Below are 19,924 nucleotides of genomic sequence, written 5' to 3'. Positions count from 1 at the left end.
AACTCTTGGCCCCAGGAAAGGTACGCGCTCTGTCAAGATTACAAGTCTGTCAGATAGTTTGACAGGTGCAGGATAGATCAGTGAGATCTAAGGATGATGTAATCAGCCTGGAAAGTACCTGGGGAGCTAGAGAAAGCTGGCCTGATCCAGTTAGAGCCAGGTGGCTGATGCAATGCAGTAGCAATGCCAGGATAATTGGATATCTACTGTGATTGGTGCCCTGACCTGGATGGTCCAGGCTAGCCTGATCTCATCAGATCTCAGAAGCTAAGCAGGGTCAGTCCTGGTTAGTATTTGGATGGGAGACCAGCAAGGAATACCAGGGTTGCTGTGCAGAGGAAGGCACTGGCAAACCACCTCTGTTAGTCTCTTGCCATGAAAACCCCAAAAAGGGGTCGCCATAAGTCAGCTGCGACTTGACGGCACTTTACACACACACACTGTGATTGGTGGCTGCGTCCACCAGGTGTATATAATGAAGTGAAACCGCAGTTCTATGCGGGATGTTATGAGCGGAGAGTGTGAAAGGAGTATCTGTATATATTTCTGCACTGTACAAATAAACTACACTTTTCTATGTGGCCGTGGACTTTCTGATGGGTATCCTGGACAAGACTGCTAATCCGCTTGGCTTCCGCGTCACGCTCCAAATTCCTAAGCCCCGTATTCCCTTTCCCCGCAGCTTCTTGGCTTGTCCGCCTTTGGCCACCGGGGGGCGCCGGCGACCCACCCTCTCTGCCAGCCCCCCGCCTCTCTCCCTCCCCGCTCGCAGAATCGCCAGGCGGTGCAAACGGGCAATGGATGCAGCAGCAGCCGCTGCTGTTGCTGCTCCCGCAGTTCTTCCACGATGGGTGAGTGCAAGAGACCCTCTGCGCGATTTGGGGGAGGGAGTGCATCCTCGAGCAGCTGCATGAGTGGGCGGTGGCGGTGGTGGTGGGGGAGTCTTCTAGGCAGAGATCCCAGGCCTCCCCCCGCCCCACCTCTGCGGCTGTCGGCCTGAGCAAAGAAGCGACCGAAACCCTGGCATTCAGACGTGCTCGGGCAGCTGCCCCGCCGGCCCTTGCAGCCTCCGTTGTGCGGAAGGGGAAGGGGGGAGATCTAAGCCGGCGGGGGAGGAAAAGCACCCGAAGATGGGGCTTCTTTCGCTCCCTTCCTTTGACGCTTTGCCGGCCGGAGGGGCCAGCCCGGGCCGGCTTTTGGGGTTGCAACACGGGACGCTGGAGCGGCTCCGGGGCGTTCCCTGTGCAAAGATCCGGCGTGCAGCAGGAGGAGGGGGACTACCGGGCCACGCGGGCCATTTCTGCACGGGAGGTTGTGCCTTGGATTTGCCGCTCTCTAGATGCACATTTCCCCCCCATCCGCAACTCTGCATGGGGGCTTATGCTTGAGTTTTGAGATTTTTTTTTAATATTTTAATTGTTTTTTATATTACAGTAGTTTCCATCATCCATTAAGATGATTATATGATAGAAACAATATTTCTCTGTTCTATATAACTAATTAATTCATATATTTACGTTGACTCCCCCTCTCTCCTCCTCTGTCTTTTTGATAACTGTATCGCCACCTTTGCATTTAATTTCTAATTCGATACAATGCTTCCTATATAAATCGGAACGATTCTAAAAATCTAAATCATTTATCTTAATGGTATTTCTGCCTTGATCCATTGCATTGGAACAAAACATAACCTTCAATACGTCCCAATTTAAATTCATTTTGACAATATATTGTCCGTGCCTCCCATTCTCCCACAAATTCTGTACTCTCCTTTTGATTTACTAATGCCGTAAGTTTAGCTAGTTTCTGCTAGTTCCAACATTTTATTTATCCAGTCCAGAGTTTTGAGAATTTGGTTGGGGAAAATATGCAACTAAAGAGTGGCAAATCCAAGACAAAACCTCCCATGCGCAGAAGCCCCAAGGCCCCGAAGCCTCTGGCCGCCGCCTGTTGGAAGCAAGAAGCTGGGTTGGATGGGTCCCTCCTTTCACCTTCTCGGATCTGACTTCTTTTCTTCCCTTGGCTGGGGCGTGGAGGTTCTGCCTGCACGCCTGTGGTTTGTCACCGGGTCTGTTTCAAGTGGCTGAGCGCCCCTCCTCCCCCCTGTGTGTCAAGTCGCAGCCGACTTCTGGCAACCCCTTTTGGGGGTTTTCATGGCAAGAGACTAGCAGAGGTGGTTTGCCAGTGCCTTCCTCTGCACAGCAACCCTGGACTTCCTTGGTGGTCTCCCATCTGCCTTCCTCTGCACAGCAACCCTGGTATTCCTTGGTGGTCTCCCATCTGCCTTCCTCTGCACAGCAACCCTGGTATTCCTTGGTGGTCTCCCATCCAAATACTTACCAGGGCTGACCCTGCTTAGCTTCTGAGATCTAATGAGATCAGGCTAGCCTGGGCCATCCTGGTCAGGGTGCCCTCTCCCCTGGCGGGGGTGAAATCTTTGTTCAGGGTTGCCCCCCCCTTCCGTGTCAGTATCATGTATTTTTTTTTCCTCCGTTGAGAAAACAACTAGGTATGCTTATAGTATTTTTAAAAAATCTGTGTTGGAAGCCAGAATTGAATACAGAAGTATAAGAAGATTTCCCCCACCCCCCAATAGAATCATCAAGTTGGAAGGGGCCACCAGGGTCATCTAGTCTAACCTCCTGCACAATGCAGGAAATTCACAACTACCCCCAGCGTGGTGTAGTGGTTAAGAGCGGTGGTTTGGAGGGGTGGACTCTGATCTGGAGAACCGGGTTTGATTCCCCACTCCTCCACATGAGCAGCGGAGGCTAATCTGGTGAACTGGGCTGGTTTCCCCACTAATACACACAAAGCCAGCTGGGTGACCTTAGGCTAGTCACAACTCTCTTAGAGCTCTTTCAGCCTCACCTACCTCCCAGGGTGTCTGTTGTGGGGAAGGGAAGGTGATTGTAAGCTGGTTTGATTCTTCCTTAAGTGGTAGAGAAAGTTGGCATATAAAAACCAACTCTTCTTCTTCCCCCCACACCCGTTGTGACCCCTACTCCATGCCCAGAGGTGATCTGATCTCTGTCGGCTGGAGATCAGTTGAATTAGGAGATCTCCTGCTGCTACCTGGCAGTTGGCAACCCTACACAAATATGACTAATTGAACAGAAAATATATCGGTGGGGAAATTAGAGCTCGCAACCCCACTTCCCGAAGTCGTTTTGTTTTGTTTATTCTTAACCCTTTTTCAAACTCTTCTAAGGAGTTCAGATTTATGCCTTTGTGATGTAAGATTAGATAGCGTTTGTGCGAACTATCCCTGTGTTTATAAAAGAGCAGTAGCACCAACAAAATTTCTGGCAGGGTATGAGCTTTCATGAGTCACGGCTCACTTCTTCAGGTAGAGCTAGAACGTGAGTCCGTCTGTCCTTAAGCAGAGAGGAGTGAATTCAGACACCCAATGGCAATAGCAGGTGAATGTCAATAGCAGGTAAATGACATTAGCAGGCGTGATTGGGTTAGGTGTGATGTGCAGAGGGATGTTTGAGACAGTTCGGACAGGCGTCTTGTAAGAGAGCTCGATTCGAGTCCCTTTAGCACTTTAGAGGCCAACACAATTTCCAAGGTATACGTTTTCAAGGGTCAGAGCTCCCTGTGTGAGATATCTGATGATGGGAGCTTTGTCTCTTGAAAAAGCTCATCGCCCGAAAATCTTGTTGGTCTCTGAGTTGCTACTGGACTCAAATCAAGCTGTCATGCGGCAGACTAACACGGCTGCCCCTCTGTAACTACCTGGTAAGATGGCTTTGTACGGAGACTGGGGTTTGAATCGCTGCTTTTGGGCCCGTCAAGCTCTCTCCGCCTAACCTTCCTCACAGGGTTGTTGTGAGGAAAAATGGAGGAGGTGGGATGCCATATATGCCACCCTGAGGAATCATAGAATCATCGAGTTGGAGGGGGCCATACAGGCCATCTAGTTCAACCCCCTGCTCAATGCAGGATCAGCCTAGAGCCGTGTTGGCAAACCTATGGCACGTGTGCCGGACTTGGCACGCCGAGCCCTCTCTGGGGGCACGCACGGGTAAGTTGAGCAGCCGTCGCGTCTGCCTTCCCTGGACTCCTTGCCGCCCAGCTTAGGGGCTTTCAACAAACATTAATTGCTCAAAAGCATGCCAAATGCAAACTTTTACCTTTCAATAAAAAGTTGTTTGTATCATTGCAAGCTCTGTTATTGTGTTTTTTCTTTTAAGGCAAAAGATGTTAATGTATGTGTTGTTTTTTCTAAACTAAAACCTCAGCATTCAGGTTAAATTGCCGTGTTGGCACTTTGCGATAAATAAGTGGGTTTTGGGTTGCAGTTTGGGCACTCGGTCTCTAAAAGGTTCGCCATCACTGGCCTAGAACATCCCTGGCAAGTGTTTGTCCAGCTGCTGCTTAAAGACTGCCAGCGAGGGGGAGCTCACCACCTCCCTAGGTAGCTGATTCCACTGTTGGAACAACTCTTACTGTAAAAAAATTTTCCCCAATATCCAGCCGGTACCTTTCCTCCTGTAATTTAAACCCATTATTGCGAGTCCTATCCTCTGCTGCCAACAGGAACAGATCCCTGCCCTCCTCTAAGTTACAGCCCTTCAAATACTTAAAGAGAGCAATCATGTCCTCCCTCAGCCTCCTCTTCTCCAGGCTAAACATTCCCAAGTTCCTCAGCCTTTCCTCGTAGGGCCTGGAAGAAAGGTAGGATTTGAGTCTCTACCGGCGGCGAGCAGTTGCCTGTCTGTTCCATCCACCCTGGCCCTCCCTCCAATTTATGGAGCAGGGACTTTGGCAAGGGCCGCATGAAACATGTTTGGGTGGCAGAGAAATCCTTATTGCCGTGGCTGCGAGCAACCGGCAGGGCTGTCCCTTAGAACCTCTTGCACAGTTGGCAAGTTGCAGGATGTTTTTGAACCCACCGACCTTTTAATTCCAGGGGACAGAATGCTCCGGGTTTAATCCCCTCGAATAACTTCATATGTGGCCACCCCTTCGTTTCTTTCCTCGAACAGCAGCGGAAACTCTTGCTGAGCTCCTCAAGGGAGAATGGGCAGGAACAGCCCAGGTGAGCCGTGCAATTATGAGAACAAATAAAACCAACGTTAGTGACGCTCCTTAGCACATGGTTACAAAAGGCAGGATGACTAAACCGGAGCAACAGCTGTAGCCAGAGCTGACTCATGCTTTGATTCAGGAGCACTCATTTCCTGTCGCTCTGTTAACATGAGGACTCTAGCTTGATTTTGAGCTCTGTCTCCTTTTTTCGTCTCTTTCTAGGGTTGACTCTTAATGATGCCCAAGGCGACTGTGAAGCTTATAGTAACCGGGGATGACTTTGGCTACTGCCCAAGAAGAAACCAAGGCATTGTGGAGTGTTTCCTTGCAGGCGCTGTTTCCAACGTGTCCCTTCTGGTCAATGGCAGCGCTGTCTCCGACGCAGTACAACTGGCGAGGAGGTGAGAATCCCCACTATGATCACAATTTCTGATAGGCAAGTGGCTGCCTCCCAACCTCCCCACCCCCACCCCCCAATACCAACCGTGACAGCAGCAATCCCAGGCCAACCATAGGCCGAGGCACCTGCATTCTTGGGAGACGCTTCAAGTAGGGTTCAGGCTTTGAGAGTGAATGGAAGGTTTGATTTTTGTGTGTTTGTAAATTAGGGCCAGACAAACACTATTCATTTATTAAAGTAAAAGTAAAGGTCCCCTGTGCAAGCACTGGGTCATTCCTGACCATGGGGTGACATCACATCCCAACGTTTACTAGGCAGACTGTGTTTACGGGGTGGTTTGCCAGTGCCTTCCCCAGTCATCTACAGTTTACCCCCAGCAAGCTGGGTGCTCATTTTACCGACCTCGGAAGGATGGGAGGCAGAGTCAACCTTGAGTCAGCTACCTGAAACCGACTTCAGTCTGGATCAAACTCAGGTCGTGAGCAGAGCTTGAACTGCAGTACTGCAGTTTACCACTCTGCTCCACGAGGCTCATTTATTAACTTCATTTATATCCCACTTTTCTCCCCAGGGGGAACCAAAAGTGGCTTACCTTGTTCTCCTGTCCTCCATTTTATGCTCTCAACAACCCTGTGAGGTAGGTTAGGCTGAGAGTGTGTGACTGGAGATTGTGTCCCTCCTGACACTGGGCTTGAGGGACTGAAACTCCAAGTATGTTGTGTGTGTTGTGCTGTCAAGTCGCTTCCGACTCATGACGACCCTATGAATCAATGTCCTCCAAAACGTCCTATCTAACAGCCTTGCTCAGGTCTTGCAAACTGAGGGCTGTGGCTTCCTTTATTGAGTCAATCCATCTCTGGTTGGGTCTTCCTCTTTTCCTGCTGCCTTCAACTTTTCCTAGCATGATTGTCTTTTTCCAGTGACTCTTGTCTTCTCATAATGTGTCCAAAGTACGATAGCCTCAGTTTATCTTCTAGGGTCAGTTCGGGCTTGATTTGATCTAGAACCCACTGATTTGGGGGGAGGGGTTTTGGCAGTATGCGGTATTCGTAACCCTCTCTTCCAACACCACATTTCAAAGGAATCTACATGTGTGTTACATGACCCTAAAAAGCAGACACATCTGGTTCCTATTTCTCACAAGTTAGTTGTTGTGAGGATACGAAGGGAAGAACCGAGAAGGGCTGAACTTGGAGAAAGCACAAGAGGAACACATGATAGCTTTGGCTTGCAAATGATTGTTTATGGCTGGGCTCAAAGATTGCCGTGTGCAGATGCCATTTCACAACTTTGTGGCATTATGTTAGCTTTGCCATCCAGGAAGTTACACTCAGAAGTGAATGTGGTGATGTGTGGGTGGAGATATGTTCTTTCAAGGGCACTTGACGCTGTTGCTGCAATCCACAGCACACCTAGCAGAGAGTAAGGTCACATGGGCTTTACTGTAGAATAAAAGATGTAAGCCTCTTTGGGGAGAAAAGCAGAGTCTAAATGAAGTAAATTAAAGTAAATATCTATGCCCAGGAGGCTTCCTGTTTCAAGCAGTATTTACAAGAGGTTCGTGTGTGTGTGTGTGTAAAGTGCCGTCAAGTCGCAGCCGACTTATGGCGACCCCTTTTGGGGGTTTTCATGGCAAGAGACTAACAGAGGTGGTTTGCCAGTGCCTTCCTCGGCACAGCAACCCTGGTATTCCTTGGTGGTCTCCCATCCAAATACTAACCAGGGCTGACCCTGCTTAGCTTCTGAGATCTGACGAGATCAGGCTAGCCTGGGCCATCCAGGTCAGGGCCAAGAGGTTCATACAACAATATGATATATTGCTTTTCTTTAAAAGGAAGGTTAATTTTGGAAATCAAACATGGGCCATTTACGCAGGGTCAATTTTGATGCTCGCTCAAAGCTCTTTTTTTAAATGCAACCTTTAAAATGCCTATTCATGGTCCCGAAGCAAGAGGAGAAATTCCACCCTCCCCCACACTCGCCTGCTCATTCGTTCCTTCCATTAGCAACCGCCGTTTGCATAGCTAATGCTCGCCTGTGATTTTGCATGCTTCCTTGAGGGGATTCTTTGAAGCAGGGGCGGAGCAAACACAAAAGGTCGCGTTAAAGAGGCTCTTAAGAAACGCGAAGCAGGTATGTGCCGGCTTCACAGTCACTTCCTGAATGACGGTTCAGCGTGAGAAACTAAAAAATAATATGCGGGGCCCTTCAGCCTGGACCGTGCTGCTAATTACCAAGCATAAATGGCCACGAATAGATGCTTCGCACAAAAGTTTGATGAGGTGGAGACTGCATAAGGTTGGGTTCAGCCATAATATTCTCTGTCCTCCAGACATTCCTTTGGAACGAACATGAAAGGGCCGCATCCTCACATGTTCCTTCAACCCTTGTTCTCTGCAATTGCTTCTTTCCTTCCCTGTTTCTTAGCAAACCAACATTTGCCATTAAAGCAAATCAGACAAACTGGTTTGGATCAGCTGTCGTTTGCCAGTTCATACATTGCAGCCAGTTTGGCAAGAAATAAGAAGTGATGACTGCATCAGATGGAAAGGAAAAGCCAGGGAGCCCCAGACTTGGGTACAAATAGTTGGCATTTATGTAGCAATCAAGATAGTTCACATTGGAGAGGAGAGAAAATAACTGGGTATATAAGCGGTCCTTATTTGTTTCATTATTCCTGTAGTGCTGAGCCCCGTTCCTGGCCGCCCTCGGTCCATCAAAGTCAGTATTGTCTACTTAGACTGGCAGCGGCTCTCCAGGGTCTCAGGCGGAGGTCTTTCACATCACCTACTTGCCTAGTCCCTTTAACTGGAGATGCCAGGGATTGAACCTGGGACCTTCTGCATGCCAAGCAGATGCTCTACCACAGACCCACAGCCTTAGAGTCACACTTTCTTCAGATACCGCAGTACATGTGTGAGGTTGTTTTAGGAGCCATGTGACCCTTTGCTACATAAAACACACGCCATTCATTCATCCCTTTACTGATGTGCCACAGAAAGGGTTTAAGCCTAAGTTCTGGCTTCTCTTGCCGGAATTCCAAGGTTTTTTTTATTTCTGCAGCGATCGAAGCCGCCTGGCCTAATTTCTGTCGACTACTCGTCTGTGTTTGGAAACTAGGCCATTTGACTGGAGCTTGAAACAGCTTCTTTAAATCAAGGTCAGAGTATTTTTACTAGCAGCTTCACTGACTATGCTATCACCATTCCTAGGCGATCTCAAGAATCCTGACCCTTCCCAACTTGCGGTTCTTACTCCTGGAATGGAACACAGGTGTTTGTTTTCCTTTAGAAGCATGTTTGAGCATTTGGGAATGGTTTCCCGACAAAATAAGCCTGGTGGCAGTCTTTGCAACCTTGTTTTCTTTTAACACCTGGCTATTTGCAGTTCCTGCAAACAGATAAATGCCTGCAGGTAATCCCCTTGAATGGAAGATTGTCCTTAGGCAGAAAGATCTGCAGGCCCATTCGCTTTGTATTAGAGAATAGCTCAGATCTGGGTCAATCTTTTTTGCTTGATGCCATGATAAAGAGAGCTCTCGATTGCTGCCACCTTTAATCCTTTTAGCAGTCTCTGCTGACTGATAGGCTTGTTGGAATTTGATCATAAACATAATTTTGTAAAGACGCCAAGCCTGAGAGTTTAGTAAATTGAGGTTCTGCTTCAGCTGACTGCAAAAGTGATTGGCGTGAACTTCTCTGAATCGTATTATGGCTGGGAAATACATAGGTTTCTGCAGTGGAAGACCCGCAACCGAGAAAGAGAGTGCTACTGAGTTGGAATTCTTACGCAGATTTGACCTTGTCCGGCTTGGACTCAACAGGGACCAGGAGAAGCTAGCGGGTTACAGAGAGCAATTGATTTGTATACACTATTTAACTTGTTTTGATACTGCTAAGCATTCATATTGCCTTTTCAAGTCTTCAGAGCACTTTGCATACATTATAGTGTCCAGATCACACGAAGTGATGGTATCGCTTTACTCTGCTCTGGTTAGACCTCACCTCGAGTATTGTGTTCAGTTTTGGTCACCACAATTTAAGAAGGATGTAGACAAGCTGGAACATGTCCAGAGGAAGGCAACAAAGATGTTGAGGGGTCTGGAGACCAAGTCCTATGAGGAAAGGTTGAAGGAGCTGGGTACGTTTAGCCTGAAGAGGAGAAGACTGAGGGGATATGATAACCATGTTCAAGTACTTGAAGGGCTGTCATATAGAAGATGGTGCTGAGTTGTTTTCTGTTGCCCCCGAAGGTCGGATCAGAACCAACGGGTTGAAATTAAATCAAAAGAGTTTCCGTTTAGACATTAGGGAGAATTTTCTAACAGTCAGAGCAGTTCCTCAGTGGAACAGGCTTCCTTGGGAGGTGGTAAGTGCTCCTTCCCTGGAGGTTTTTAAGCAGAGGCTAGATGGCCATCTGTCAGCAATGCTGATTCTATGACCTTAGGCAGATGATGAGAGGGAGGGCATCTTGGCCATCTTCTGGGCATGGAGTAGGGGTCACTGGAGGTGTATTGGGGAGGTAGTTGTGAATTTCCTGCATTGTGCAGGGGGTTGGACTAGATGACCCTGGTGGTCCCTTCCAACTCTATGGTTCTATGATTCTATGATCTTGCCAGAATCACTACAACGACCCTGCCAGGTCAGTAAGTAGTATTATCCCCATATTGCAGATGTCGAGTCTCAGAGTTGCTTGCTTAAAAACCCCCAGTGAGACCATGGCAGAGGTAAAGTTTGAACCTGGAACTTGTAGATGCGTAGCTCTCTAGCACCCTCTTTTAATTTTTGCTGTTTTCTTGCTTTATTCCTGATACTATTTTGCTACTCTTGGTGCTTTGGATATACTTGATTTTACTGTTTGTTTTGGCTTAGATTACTTATTGATACTTTAATTGTTTTGTGCAGTATGGATGCTGGATTTGTAATTTTTTGTCTGGGATGTTTCAAATTTGTATTTTTTCTTCTAAATGTTATCAGCTTCCCCTAGGGGGATTTGAACCCAGGTCTCCACAGTCCTGGCCCAACACTTTTATCTTTACACTCTCACACTGGTATATGCATGTATGCTGAGGTGCCATGCAGCATACCACCCACCAATTCCCATATCACAACTGCTGAGGTCTGTTTTGAATTGCTGATGACTTATTGCTGGTCATTTATGTTTTTGTAGGATAATTATTAACCCAAAGAACTATCCCCCTTTTACCTTTTAAATCAGGGAAAGACAGACAGCTGCAGAGTGAATGAATACAGCATACAGAAAGCAGAGTAGAAACTTCAGCAATCCTTAGTGTGGGGATTGGGATGTTATAAGCAAAACTGTATTTTTGTCTACAAAAACCTGGAGGGTTTGCCGTGCTTCCAGAAGATTGAAGATCCAATGACCTTTCATTTCCAATTATCCAACAGAATCCTCCTAAATCGATCTCATTGCGTTGCTCATTGGTGAAACTGTGTGTGTTAAATGCCATCAAGTCACTTCTGACTCATGGCGACCCTATGAATCAATGTCCTCCAACACGTCCTATCCTTAACAGCCTTGCTCAGGTCTGGCAAACTGAGGGCCCTGGCTTTCTTTATTGAGTCAATCCATCTCTTGTTGGGTCTTCCTCTTTTCCTTGCATTATTGTCTTTTCCAGTGACTCTTGTCTTCTCATAATGTGACCAAAGTACGACAGCCTCAGTTTAGTCATTTTAGCTTCTAGGGAGCGTTCAGGTTTGATTTGATTGAGAACCCACTTATTTGCTTATTTGGCAGTCCACGGTATCCATAACACTCTCCTCCAACACCACATTTCAAAGGAATCTACTTTCTACCTGTCAGCTTCCTTCATTGTCCTGCTTTCACACCCATACATAGCAATGGGGAATACTATGGCATGAATTAACTTGATTGGCAAAACTAAGAGGTCAGAAGTTAATGAGGGCTTTTAAATATTTATTCTCTAGGTATCACATTCCGATAGGACTTCATGCCAACCTATCCGAAGGCGTACCTGCTTGCCGCGCACTGAAAGAGAAATCCTCGCTGCTCAACCAAGAAGGGTTCTTCCATGGAAAGATGGGAATCAGGACGGTGTTAGCAGAAGGTCTCCTTAAGATGTCTGAGGTTGGAGGAAGAAAGATATATATTCTGCTGGAGACAGATACCATGTGCAGCTTACAGGGGAGGGGTAGAGCAACTGCTTCTATAGCTCAGTGGTAGAGGAAGGCTCAGTGGTAGAGCATCTGCTTGGTATGCAGAAGGTCCCAGGTTCAATCTTCGGCATCTCCAGTTAAAGGGACTAGGCAAGTATGTGATGTGAAAGACCCCAGCCTGAGACCCTGGAGAGCCGCTGCTGGTTTGAGTAGACAATGCTGACTTTGATGGACCAAGGGTCTGATTCAGTATAAGGCAGCTTCATGTGTTCATGTGTACAGTCAGGTGTTCTGGCCAATGGTGGGCTGGTAACTGGGACGTTGGAAGCTGATAGGCCAGAGGTGGGCAGACTTGGAGCAGACTTGCTGCAAGGTATAGAGGAAGGACTTCCTCTAGCAGTAAATGGCCCAGAAGAAAGGAAGTGAGGTGATTTGTCTTCCTCCCTCCGCCAGTAGCAGCAGATTGGATCTCCAACATCACCTCACCTCAAGCCAGGAGGATTATGGGCCACTAGTGGAAAGTACTATCAATTTGCACCTGGCGTATGGTGACCCTGTAAGGCTTTCAAGGCAACAAACAGGTGGTTTGCCGTTGGTGCCTCTGCATAACAGCCCTGAACTTCCTCAGTGGTCTCCCATCCATGTACTAGCCAGGGTCGACCCTGCTTAGCTTTTGAGAACTGTTGAGATCTGGCTAGCCTGGGCCATCCAGGTCAGGTGCTGCAGGTTCTCTTCCTCTGTGCCACCACCCCTTGCCAAGAGGTTGGCAGTGACGAAGCCAGAAAAACAGGCTGCACAAGCAACTTTTCCTTTTCCTGGAGATTGCCACCGCTCACCTGTTCCCTCTCTAATCTGGTGGACTCTGATCTGGAGAACCGGGTTTGATTCCCCACTCTGCCACATGAGCGGCGGAGGCTAATCTGGTGAACTGGATTTGTTTCCCCCACTCCTCCACATGAAACCAGCTGGGTGACCTTGGGCTAGTCACAGCTCTCTTAGAGCTCTCTCAGCCCCACCTACCTCGCAGGGTGTCTGTTGTGGGGAGGGGGAGGGAAGGTGATTGTAAGCCAGTTTGATTCTTCCTTAAGGGGTAAAGAAAGTTGGCATAAACCAACTCTTCTTCTTTTTCTTAGGTGAAGCAGGAATTGATAGCCCAAGTGGAATTGTTCCGCGAACTCACAGGCCACCTGCCTCATCACATGGATGGACATCAGCATGTCCATGTTCTTCCAGGTAGGGGTGTCTCTGCATTGGCCTACCTAGACTTCCTTTTGCTGTCAGTGATATACACAACTTCACTCACCTTGGTTTTTTTTCCCCTAGGATAACTTTTCGCCCAAAGAAGTATTGCCCTTCTGCCTTTAAATGGGCCAAATTCTTTAAAAATCCACACGTCTAGTTTGGCCCTGGCTCTCTTAAGGCAGGGATGGGGAACCTTTTTTCCGCCAAGGGCCATTTGGATATTTATAACATCATTCTGGGGCCATACAAAATTATCAACTTAAAAATTATCCGACCAAGCCCCAAGCAGGAAGCTGCCCCAGGAACCCTAACGCCCCCCCCGCACGGGCAAGCAGGCAGGCATCCAACCGGTGGCACATTCGCCCACCTCGTGGCACAGGATGGTCTGTTGCACCAGCCGGGCATAGCTGTCCAGTGCACTCTGGAGTTGCTCCTGCTCTGCATGGTCGGGGCCGGATTCTACAGCCGGTTCCTGCTACCTCCGCCTTCAGGGATGAAATGAAGACACACTGGCTAAGAACTCCCCCCCGCATTCTGGCCCTGCCCCCTTTAACCCCTCCATTGTGGCCACTTCCACCCCCAGCCTTCTTGTAGTGCAGAGGGAATATGTTTCTCTATGGCCCGGGTGGGAAAGGGTTAACACAGTCTCTTGGGCGGTCCTAGCAGCTCCAAAGCTAATGACTTTTCTGCAAGGGGGAAAAAAGGTTCCTTTTCTCAGCAAAACAAACTCACATCCGCCTTGAATAGAGGCTATTCCAGTCCGCGGGAGGGGATGCATCACCAGTCTTAGATCCTTCTGAGCTAGAGATCTGCCAGGACCCACAAAGGGCCAGACCAAATGATTTCGTGGGCCTTAAACGGCCCCCGGGCCTGACGTTCCCCACCCCTTTCTTAAGCTCTCAAGCAGGGAAAGATATTGCAAAGCCTACTACCCATGGATAATTTTTAACAGGGCACTCATCTTGGGATCTTTTTTGCACACAAAGGACACCCTCTGCTGCTGAGCTAATACTGGGATTTTAGTTTCTTATAAATTGCAGCCATGGCCGAATTATCCAGATAATCCAATATGCCAAAAGTTACCTTTCTCATAGGTGAAAACCTCCAGGTTCAGCATCAGTTAATTAAACTGTGAGGATAAGCAGCAATTATTGTACTATCCACATAGTGCGTTCTTTTCCTTAGCTTGTACCCACATTAGCGAAGGAGCAGGTACATGCTGAATCTTTAATGGTCACATTTTGGTTGTAAAGTGTGAAATAGCCCAACGTGGATGTTTTTTAGGCACCGAGTCAGGTGTGCGTGGTTTCCCTGCTGCTCCTCCTAATACAGAGCAGCTGTTTTGGGGCTTCTGCACAACAGGTTTCCCTGGTAGATTTATTAAACTGGTGAGTTAGCATAATATACCATTATACCAAAACATGCATCTGTTTCTCTGAATTACCGGTTTTAATTTTCTTTAAAAGTAAGTGTCTAGCCCTTTCCTTTGCAGAGATGCACCTTTTTCTTTATCTGTAAGGAAGAGGGCTAGAGCCTAACTTTATAAACAAAAAGAAAGCTGAGAATTCAGGGGACCAGATGTATATATTACTATGACGGTATATCAGTATAACAATATTCAAGCACCAATTTTTAAAAGATAAAAAAGTCCCTGGTCACAGGGAAAGAAAATGGCCATGGTAGGGAAAATCCAAACTTTCCCACCTACATGGTTGCTGTCCAGGCTTTTCTGCGCTCTTTCCCAAAACTTTGGAACAAAGCAGGTTTGGGAATGTACCACGATGCTGTGAGGAAATGAGGGAAAACCCTGCTTCCCAACAGCATTGGACTCAGGGCAAATAACACATTTGGCAATATCCAAGGTATGTTTGGACTGAAAGAAAGCCCATTTTTCTGTCTGTCGTTCACTGAAGCCGACATCCTGGAAATTTTCCCCTTAGCTTCTTTTGGAAGTTGGTAGAGCAAACCACATTTGTACATCACAACAAACCACAGTGTTGTTGTGCTCATGCGCATCTTCCTTCTTCCCTTTGGATACAGAGAACAACTGAGAAGTTCCTGCAGGTGCTCGGGCAGAAAGGCATTTCTTTCCTCCCCACAAATTAGGATTCTAAACGGGGATTAAATTGTGGTTTAGAATTGCAGTTTATTGAGAGGAATCATAGAGTTGGAAGTGACCACCAGGTCATCTAGTCCAACCCCCTGCACAATGCAGGTAATTCACAACTACCTCCCCCCACACCCTCTCAATGACCCTACTCCATACCCAGAAGATGGCCTAGGTGCTTTCCCTCTCATCATCTGCCTAAGGTCATAGAAACAGCATTGCTGACAGATGGCCATCTAACCTCTTCTTAAAAACCTCAAGGGAAGGAGCGCTTACCACCTCCCGAGGAAGCCTGTTCCACTGAGGAACCGCTCTAACTGTTAGAAAATTCTTCCCAACGTCTAGACGGAAACTCCTTTGATTTAATTTCAAACTCTGGTTTGCCCACATGCCTGCAATTTAGTTGGAGCTTAGTTGAAGTCCTCCTGAACTAAGAAGTTCTCAGTCATGCTCTGTGCACTGGGGGGGGGGGGCGGGGAGTGTGAAAGGTGTGTGCAAGCACAAGCCATGTTTGTGTCCATTGCAGAAAAATAGAAGTTTGAACACTGCCCGAGGGACTGTAGTGTGATGGAAGAGAACTCTGGTTAAACTCTTACCTTCTGCCACCACCTAACTAGGGCAGATTGCATTCCTTCTGCCTCATGAGAGCCAGCGTGGTTTAGTGGTTAAGAGCGGTGGTTTGGAGGGGTGTACTCTGATCTGGTGAACTGGATTTGTTTCCCCACTCCTACACATGAAGCCAGCTGGGTGACCTTGGGCTAGTCCCAGCTCTCTCAGCCTCACCTACCTCACAGGGTGTCTGTTGTGGGGAGGGAAAGGGAAAGTGATTGTAAGCCAGTTTGAGTCTCCCTTAAGTGGTAGAGAAAGTCGGCATATAAAAACCAACTCTTCTTCTTCTTCATACCCACCCCCAGCCCTGGCTGCAATATGGACATAGCTAATCTTGGTTTACGTTATAGCCGGGGCTTTTGTGAGGATAGCTGTCTGTGAAGTTCTTTGAAAACGAAAAGCATGATCTAAACTCTGGGTCATGTTCTTATTTATTGCCTTCCAGAGGTCAGACACGTCTTTGCACAGGTGTTAGAGGAATATGGAATCAGACATACTCGTGTCCCTATAGAACCAGCTCTTCACCACTGCAGCTGGATAAATCCACACTTAATGAACTTTTACCTGGGCGTGGAAAAGGATTCACTGAATACGGTGGATGTTTTCACGAAGCACGGGATAAGGTGAGGACCCTCTTCTTCAGAAAGATCTCTGATCCTCACCAGTTCTTGAACATTTTTTTTATCCTGGACTGAACAGATTTGTCGTTTGAACAAAGTTGTTCGTCTGTCTTATGGTGGAATGTTTTGCAGAGGAGAAATGTATCCCTTTTGCGCCTGGCCAACATGCTAGAGGATGATCAGTCATTTCATTGTTTCTGCCTTAACAAGAGTCCACCCCCCTTTTTTTTGGATGGTTGGCTGTATTATGCATTTGGGACTGTAGTTCTATTGAAAATACTTTGGACAAGTTCAGAGTTTGTTGCTATTTGATTTAAAAAGAATAGACAATACATTTAACATCATGAAAGGATCCAAAGCAAAGACAACCCATAAATTACAATACTGAGCAGCGGTGAAACTACTGTTTTTATTTATTTTATGAATAGCTCACCATCCTTGCTCTGACTCAAAGTGGATTACAGCATAAAAATAATATATGAATAAAGCAAAAGACCATCCAGTAAATAATACAGTAGGATTAGGAGACAGCAATAAAACCTCAGAAACCCAACAATGTCTGGAAGTAAAAGGGAAGAAGGAAGCTAACACAACCCCACCTTCCATAAACAGATAATAAAAGATAAATTTTTTGTAGGAAGGGAGTTCCACAGTCAAGGTGCCACAGCTGAAAAGGCCATGCCTTAACCAATAAAAAGCTGGCAGTGGTGCTATTTCTTGGAAAGAAACCACTGGCATTTTGTAATGTGACTATTTCAGGGAGGAAGCTAAATGCTATTTAGTGTCTAGCCCCGATACAAGTCAGTGGTCTGTCTTTAGAAACATTTTGAACTGGAACTATAATCTTGGGGGAGGTGGGGAGAATTCTCCCCGATTAAAAAAAAAAAAAAATCTCTTCCATGCCTTTATTGGCTTGGATCCATGGGAGAATTTCCAATTAATTTCCAATGAGAATTTCCAATGAGCATGAGGGAGGAGGCAATTTTTATCATTTAGTTTCTGGGGTCACCCTGTCTCCCCCTCCAGAGCAGCATTTCTGGGAACATAGCAGGTCTAAAGCAGGAGGCGGGGTAGGTGAGCCTTGTGGACTGCAGTCCCCTCCATCCATGCGAACCTTCCAATGGATCCCAGCCGCCGACTCTCAGATTTGTTGGGTAAATAGTGCGATTGCCAAATATCAGAAATTTGAATGGAAGATTGCAGACAATTACAAACTGACTCAGGGAAGTGTGACTTGGAGCAGTACAGTTGCGAAATGGGGTTAGCAGGAATTAGCACAGCAGGGGTTTCCCGTTGCTAAACACAGGAACTATCATTCGCAGAGTCACCAGTCTGATGGACATTTGTTTTCCTGCCTGGGGATGCCAGGTTTTTTGCAAGTTTTTTTTTTAAGCTCAGCTTGAACTTTTAGCAAAAAACTGAATGTATATTCTAATTTTTAATGGGCCCTCTGGAGATTGGCTTACCTGGCTTGGATCCTGTGTCTACCCTGCAGAAGCAGGCAAAGAAAGGGGAGGGGTTGAGTCTCTTGAGTTCTTGTTGAGGGGCAGGGCTCTAGTGTGTAGTGAAGCAAACCTCTTTTCCTTCTCATTTTCCCTTCTGAGCCTGAATAAAGCAGGAAGGGGTTCAGAAGAAAAATATTGCGTGTAGCAACGAGATATTTAATATTGTGACTTTAAAATTCGCCAGTAAACATAATATTTCATTGTTTCTTAATTTAAAAAATAAAACCAAGTATTTCCCACAGTCCCATAGTTGATATTTCACATTCTACTGTACATTTAACAGTTCCCAATAATTCAGGAACATATGAGCTCTGTTTGCAGAAATTTTGCAGCAGTGTATCCCATAATCTCAATTCTATAACCTATATAGTTATGGAGATTTGAATATATTTGCTTGTTTTGGACAAATTGTTCTGTAACTGCTTCTTGTGGTGGACGGAAATGTAGAACGTTGATAGTTAACACACCGTCTACTAAGAACCCAACTCAGACCCCTTTTTTAAGATTACAGCTGGCTCTGATCTACATGTGGCATTTTTTTCAGCCATAAGGACTAGTGTCATGTTTTTTTAATATAAAGAAAAAGCTATTGAGGATGCTGAAATGGACACCCAATTCTGTGCCAGCACAGAACTGGAGAACACAAAGAATCTTGTTAGTAAAAGATTAATAAGTTATTTTTCCCCCATATAGTGTAATCCTGGATTGGAAAACCAAGAAAACCTTAAGAGGCTGGTAGCATTTCCATTACTATGATCTCAAAAACAGTACAAATTAAGGGGAGGGGCCCTGGCTCAACAGTAGAATATCTCCTTGGCAGGCTGAAGGTCCCCGGTTCAATCCCCAGCATCTCCAGTTAAAAGGGATTGAGTAGCAGGTGATGTAAAAAACCTCTCCCCGAGACCCTCTGCCAGTCTGAGTAGACAGTCCTAACCTTGACGGACCAAGGGCCTGATTCAGTATAAGGCAGATTCATGTATGTGTAATCTTTTACAGAGACGGGGGACACCACTTGTGTGTGAAGCAACTGCTTACTTCATAGGCTTTCCAGCAGCCAGTCGATTTAACGTTTGCCCTTCTTTCCTTCACAGGTGGCCAGATATATACATAGGCTTGAGCACCATGGGGAAAAATATGTCGGTCAGCAACATCCTCAGAGCCATTGATAATGCTACCACAGATTTCCTGGCTAAGGCAGAGCCCTCCATCCCTCCGAGTTCCCCCTCAAGCCCAGATCAAGAAATCAGAACTGTAACAATTGAGCTGATGACGCACCCAGGGTACCCCAGTGTTCCACCTGTCGGGGGCTGTGGCGAGGGACCAGATGACTTCTCTCAGTCATGGGAACGCTTACACGAGCTGGAGACGTTAAAGAACCCGGAGCTGCAGAGCCATTACAAAACAAGGAACATTCAGCTGTGTGCATTTAAAGACTTTTAAACATGTATGGTTGGAGAACGACCCCTCCGTTTTTACAAGAGAGGCAGGTCTGGATTCAGTATGATGTCAGAGAAATGACAGATGAAAGACCCCAAACAAATGGAAGGCATTTTCATGCAATATAAAGAAAAGAGCAAAAGTCCAGTAGCACCTTAAAGACTAACTATATTTCTGGCAGGGTATGAGGTTTTGTGAGTTGCAGCTCACTTCTTCAGGTATCTCACAAAAGCTCATGCCCCGCCAGAAATTTTGTTAATCTTTAAGGTGCTACTGGTCTCTTGCTCTTTTCTGCTGCTACAGACAGACGAACACGGCTACCCATCGTGATCTATAACTGGAAGGATTTGCTATGAAGGAGAGCATGGCCATTCTGGTTATTATATCTCAAAACCCCTCTTCATAAGAAAGGGGATTACAGGATGTAATTCTGCAAGAGGAAGTTGAAAACATCGGTAGCATGGCCTGCATAAAAAGCAGAGTACGATCCATAGAAGCAGGAGAGGAGGTGGAGAAGCTGGGTGTGACTTTTGTAGGTCTGTCATGTTGGACTTGCCTGTGTGGTGGGTCAGAGTTAGAATCAACAAATTAGGTTTCTACAGCCTTCAGTACGGTACCAAGACCACCCAGATCCCATGCTAATAAAAGCTGAATTCGACCCCATGTATAAGTTATGGACAGTTATCTGTATTCTTTATGTATGCTTCATTTGAAGCTGCTCTAGTCAAAATCAGTATTGTCTTAGATCAATGACAGTTCTCCAGGTTCTTGGGCAGCAAAAGGTCATCCCCACTCCAGCTGTCTAAGTACCTTTAATGGGAGAGGTCCTG

The 19,924-nt window shown here is 46.6% G+C and overlaps 1 protein-coding gene across 1 annotated transcript; it reads left to right on the top strand.

Annotated features, from left to right (window-relative positions):
- Nucleotides 1-815: 815 nt before the first annotated feature.
- YDJC (YdjC chitooligosaccharide deacetylase homolog) lies at nt 816-19,103 on the top strand. The gene is made up of 6 exons (XM_056859202.1): nt 816-851; nt 5,260-5,438; nt 11,386-11,545; nt 12,708-12,807; nt 15,978-16,155; nt 18,749-19,103. Exons 2-6 carry the CDS (start codon nt 5,272-5,274, stop codon nt 19,095-19,097), a joined length of 954 nt encoding a protein of 317 aa, XP_056715180.1. The 5' UTR covers nt 816-851; nt 5,260-5,271; the 3' UTR covers nt 19,098-19,103.
- Nucleotides 19,104-19,924: the final 821 nt, after the last annotated feature.

Source organism: Euleptes europaea, chromosome 13, assembly GCF_029931775.1.
Source record: "Euleptes europaea isolate rEulEur1 chromosome 13, rEulEur1.hap1, whole genome shotgun sequence".
In the NCBI taxonomy this organism is placed as follows: Eukaryota; Metazoa; Chordata; class Lepidosauria; order Squamata; family Sphaerodactylidae; genus Euleptes; species Euleptes europaea.
The sequence above is the reverse complement of the archived record's forward strand: the minus strand, read 5'-3'. Positions and strand labels throughout refer to the sequence as shown.

What these genes read in the sequence shown, in the direction of transcription:
- YDJC (XM_056859202.1), top strand. Translation starts at nt 5,272, where the DNA reads ATGATGCCCAAGGCGACTGTGAAGCTTATAGTAACCGGGGATGACTTT. An exon ending in GCAGTACAACTGGCGAGGAG is followed by an intron (nt 5,439 to 11,385) that starts GTGAGAATCCCC and finishes TTTATTCTCTAG; the next exon opens with GTATCACATTCCGATAGGAC. An exon ending in TTCACGAAGCACGGGATAAG is followed by an intron (nt 16,156 to 18,748) that starts GTGAGGACCCTC and finishes TTTCCTTCACAG; the next exon opens with GTGGCCAGATATATACATAG.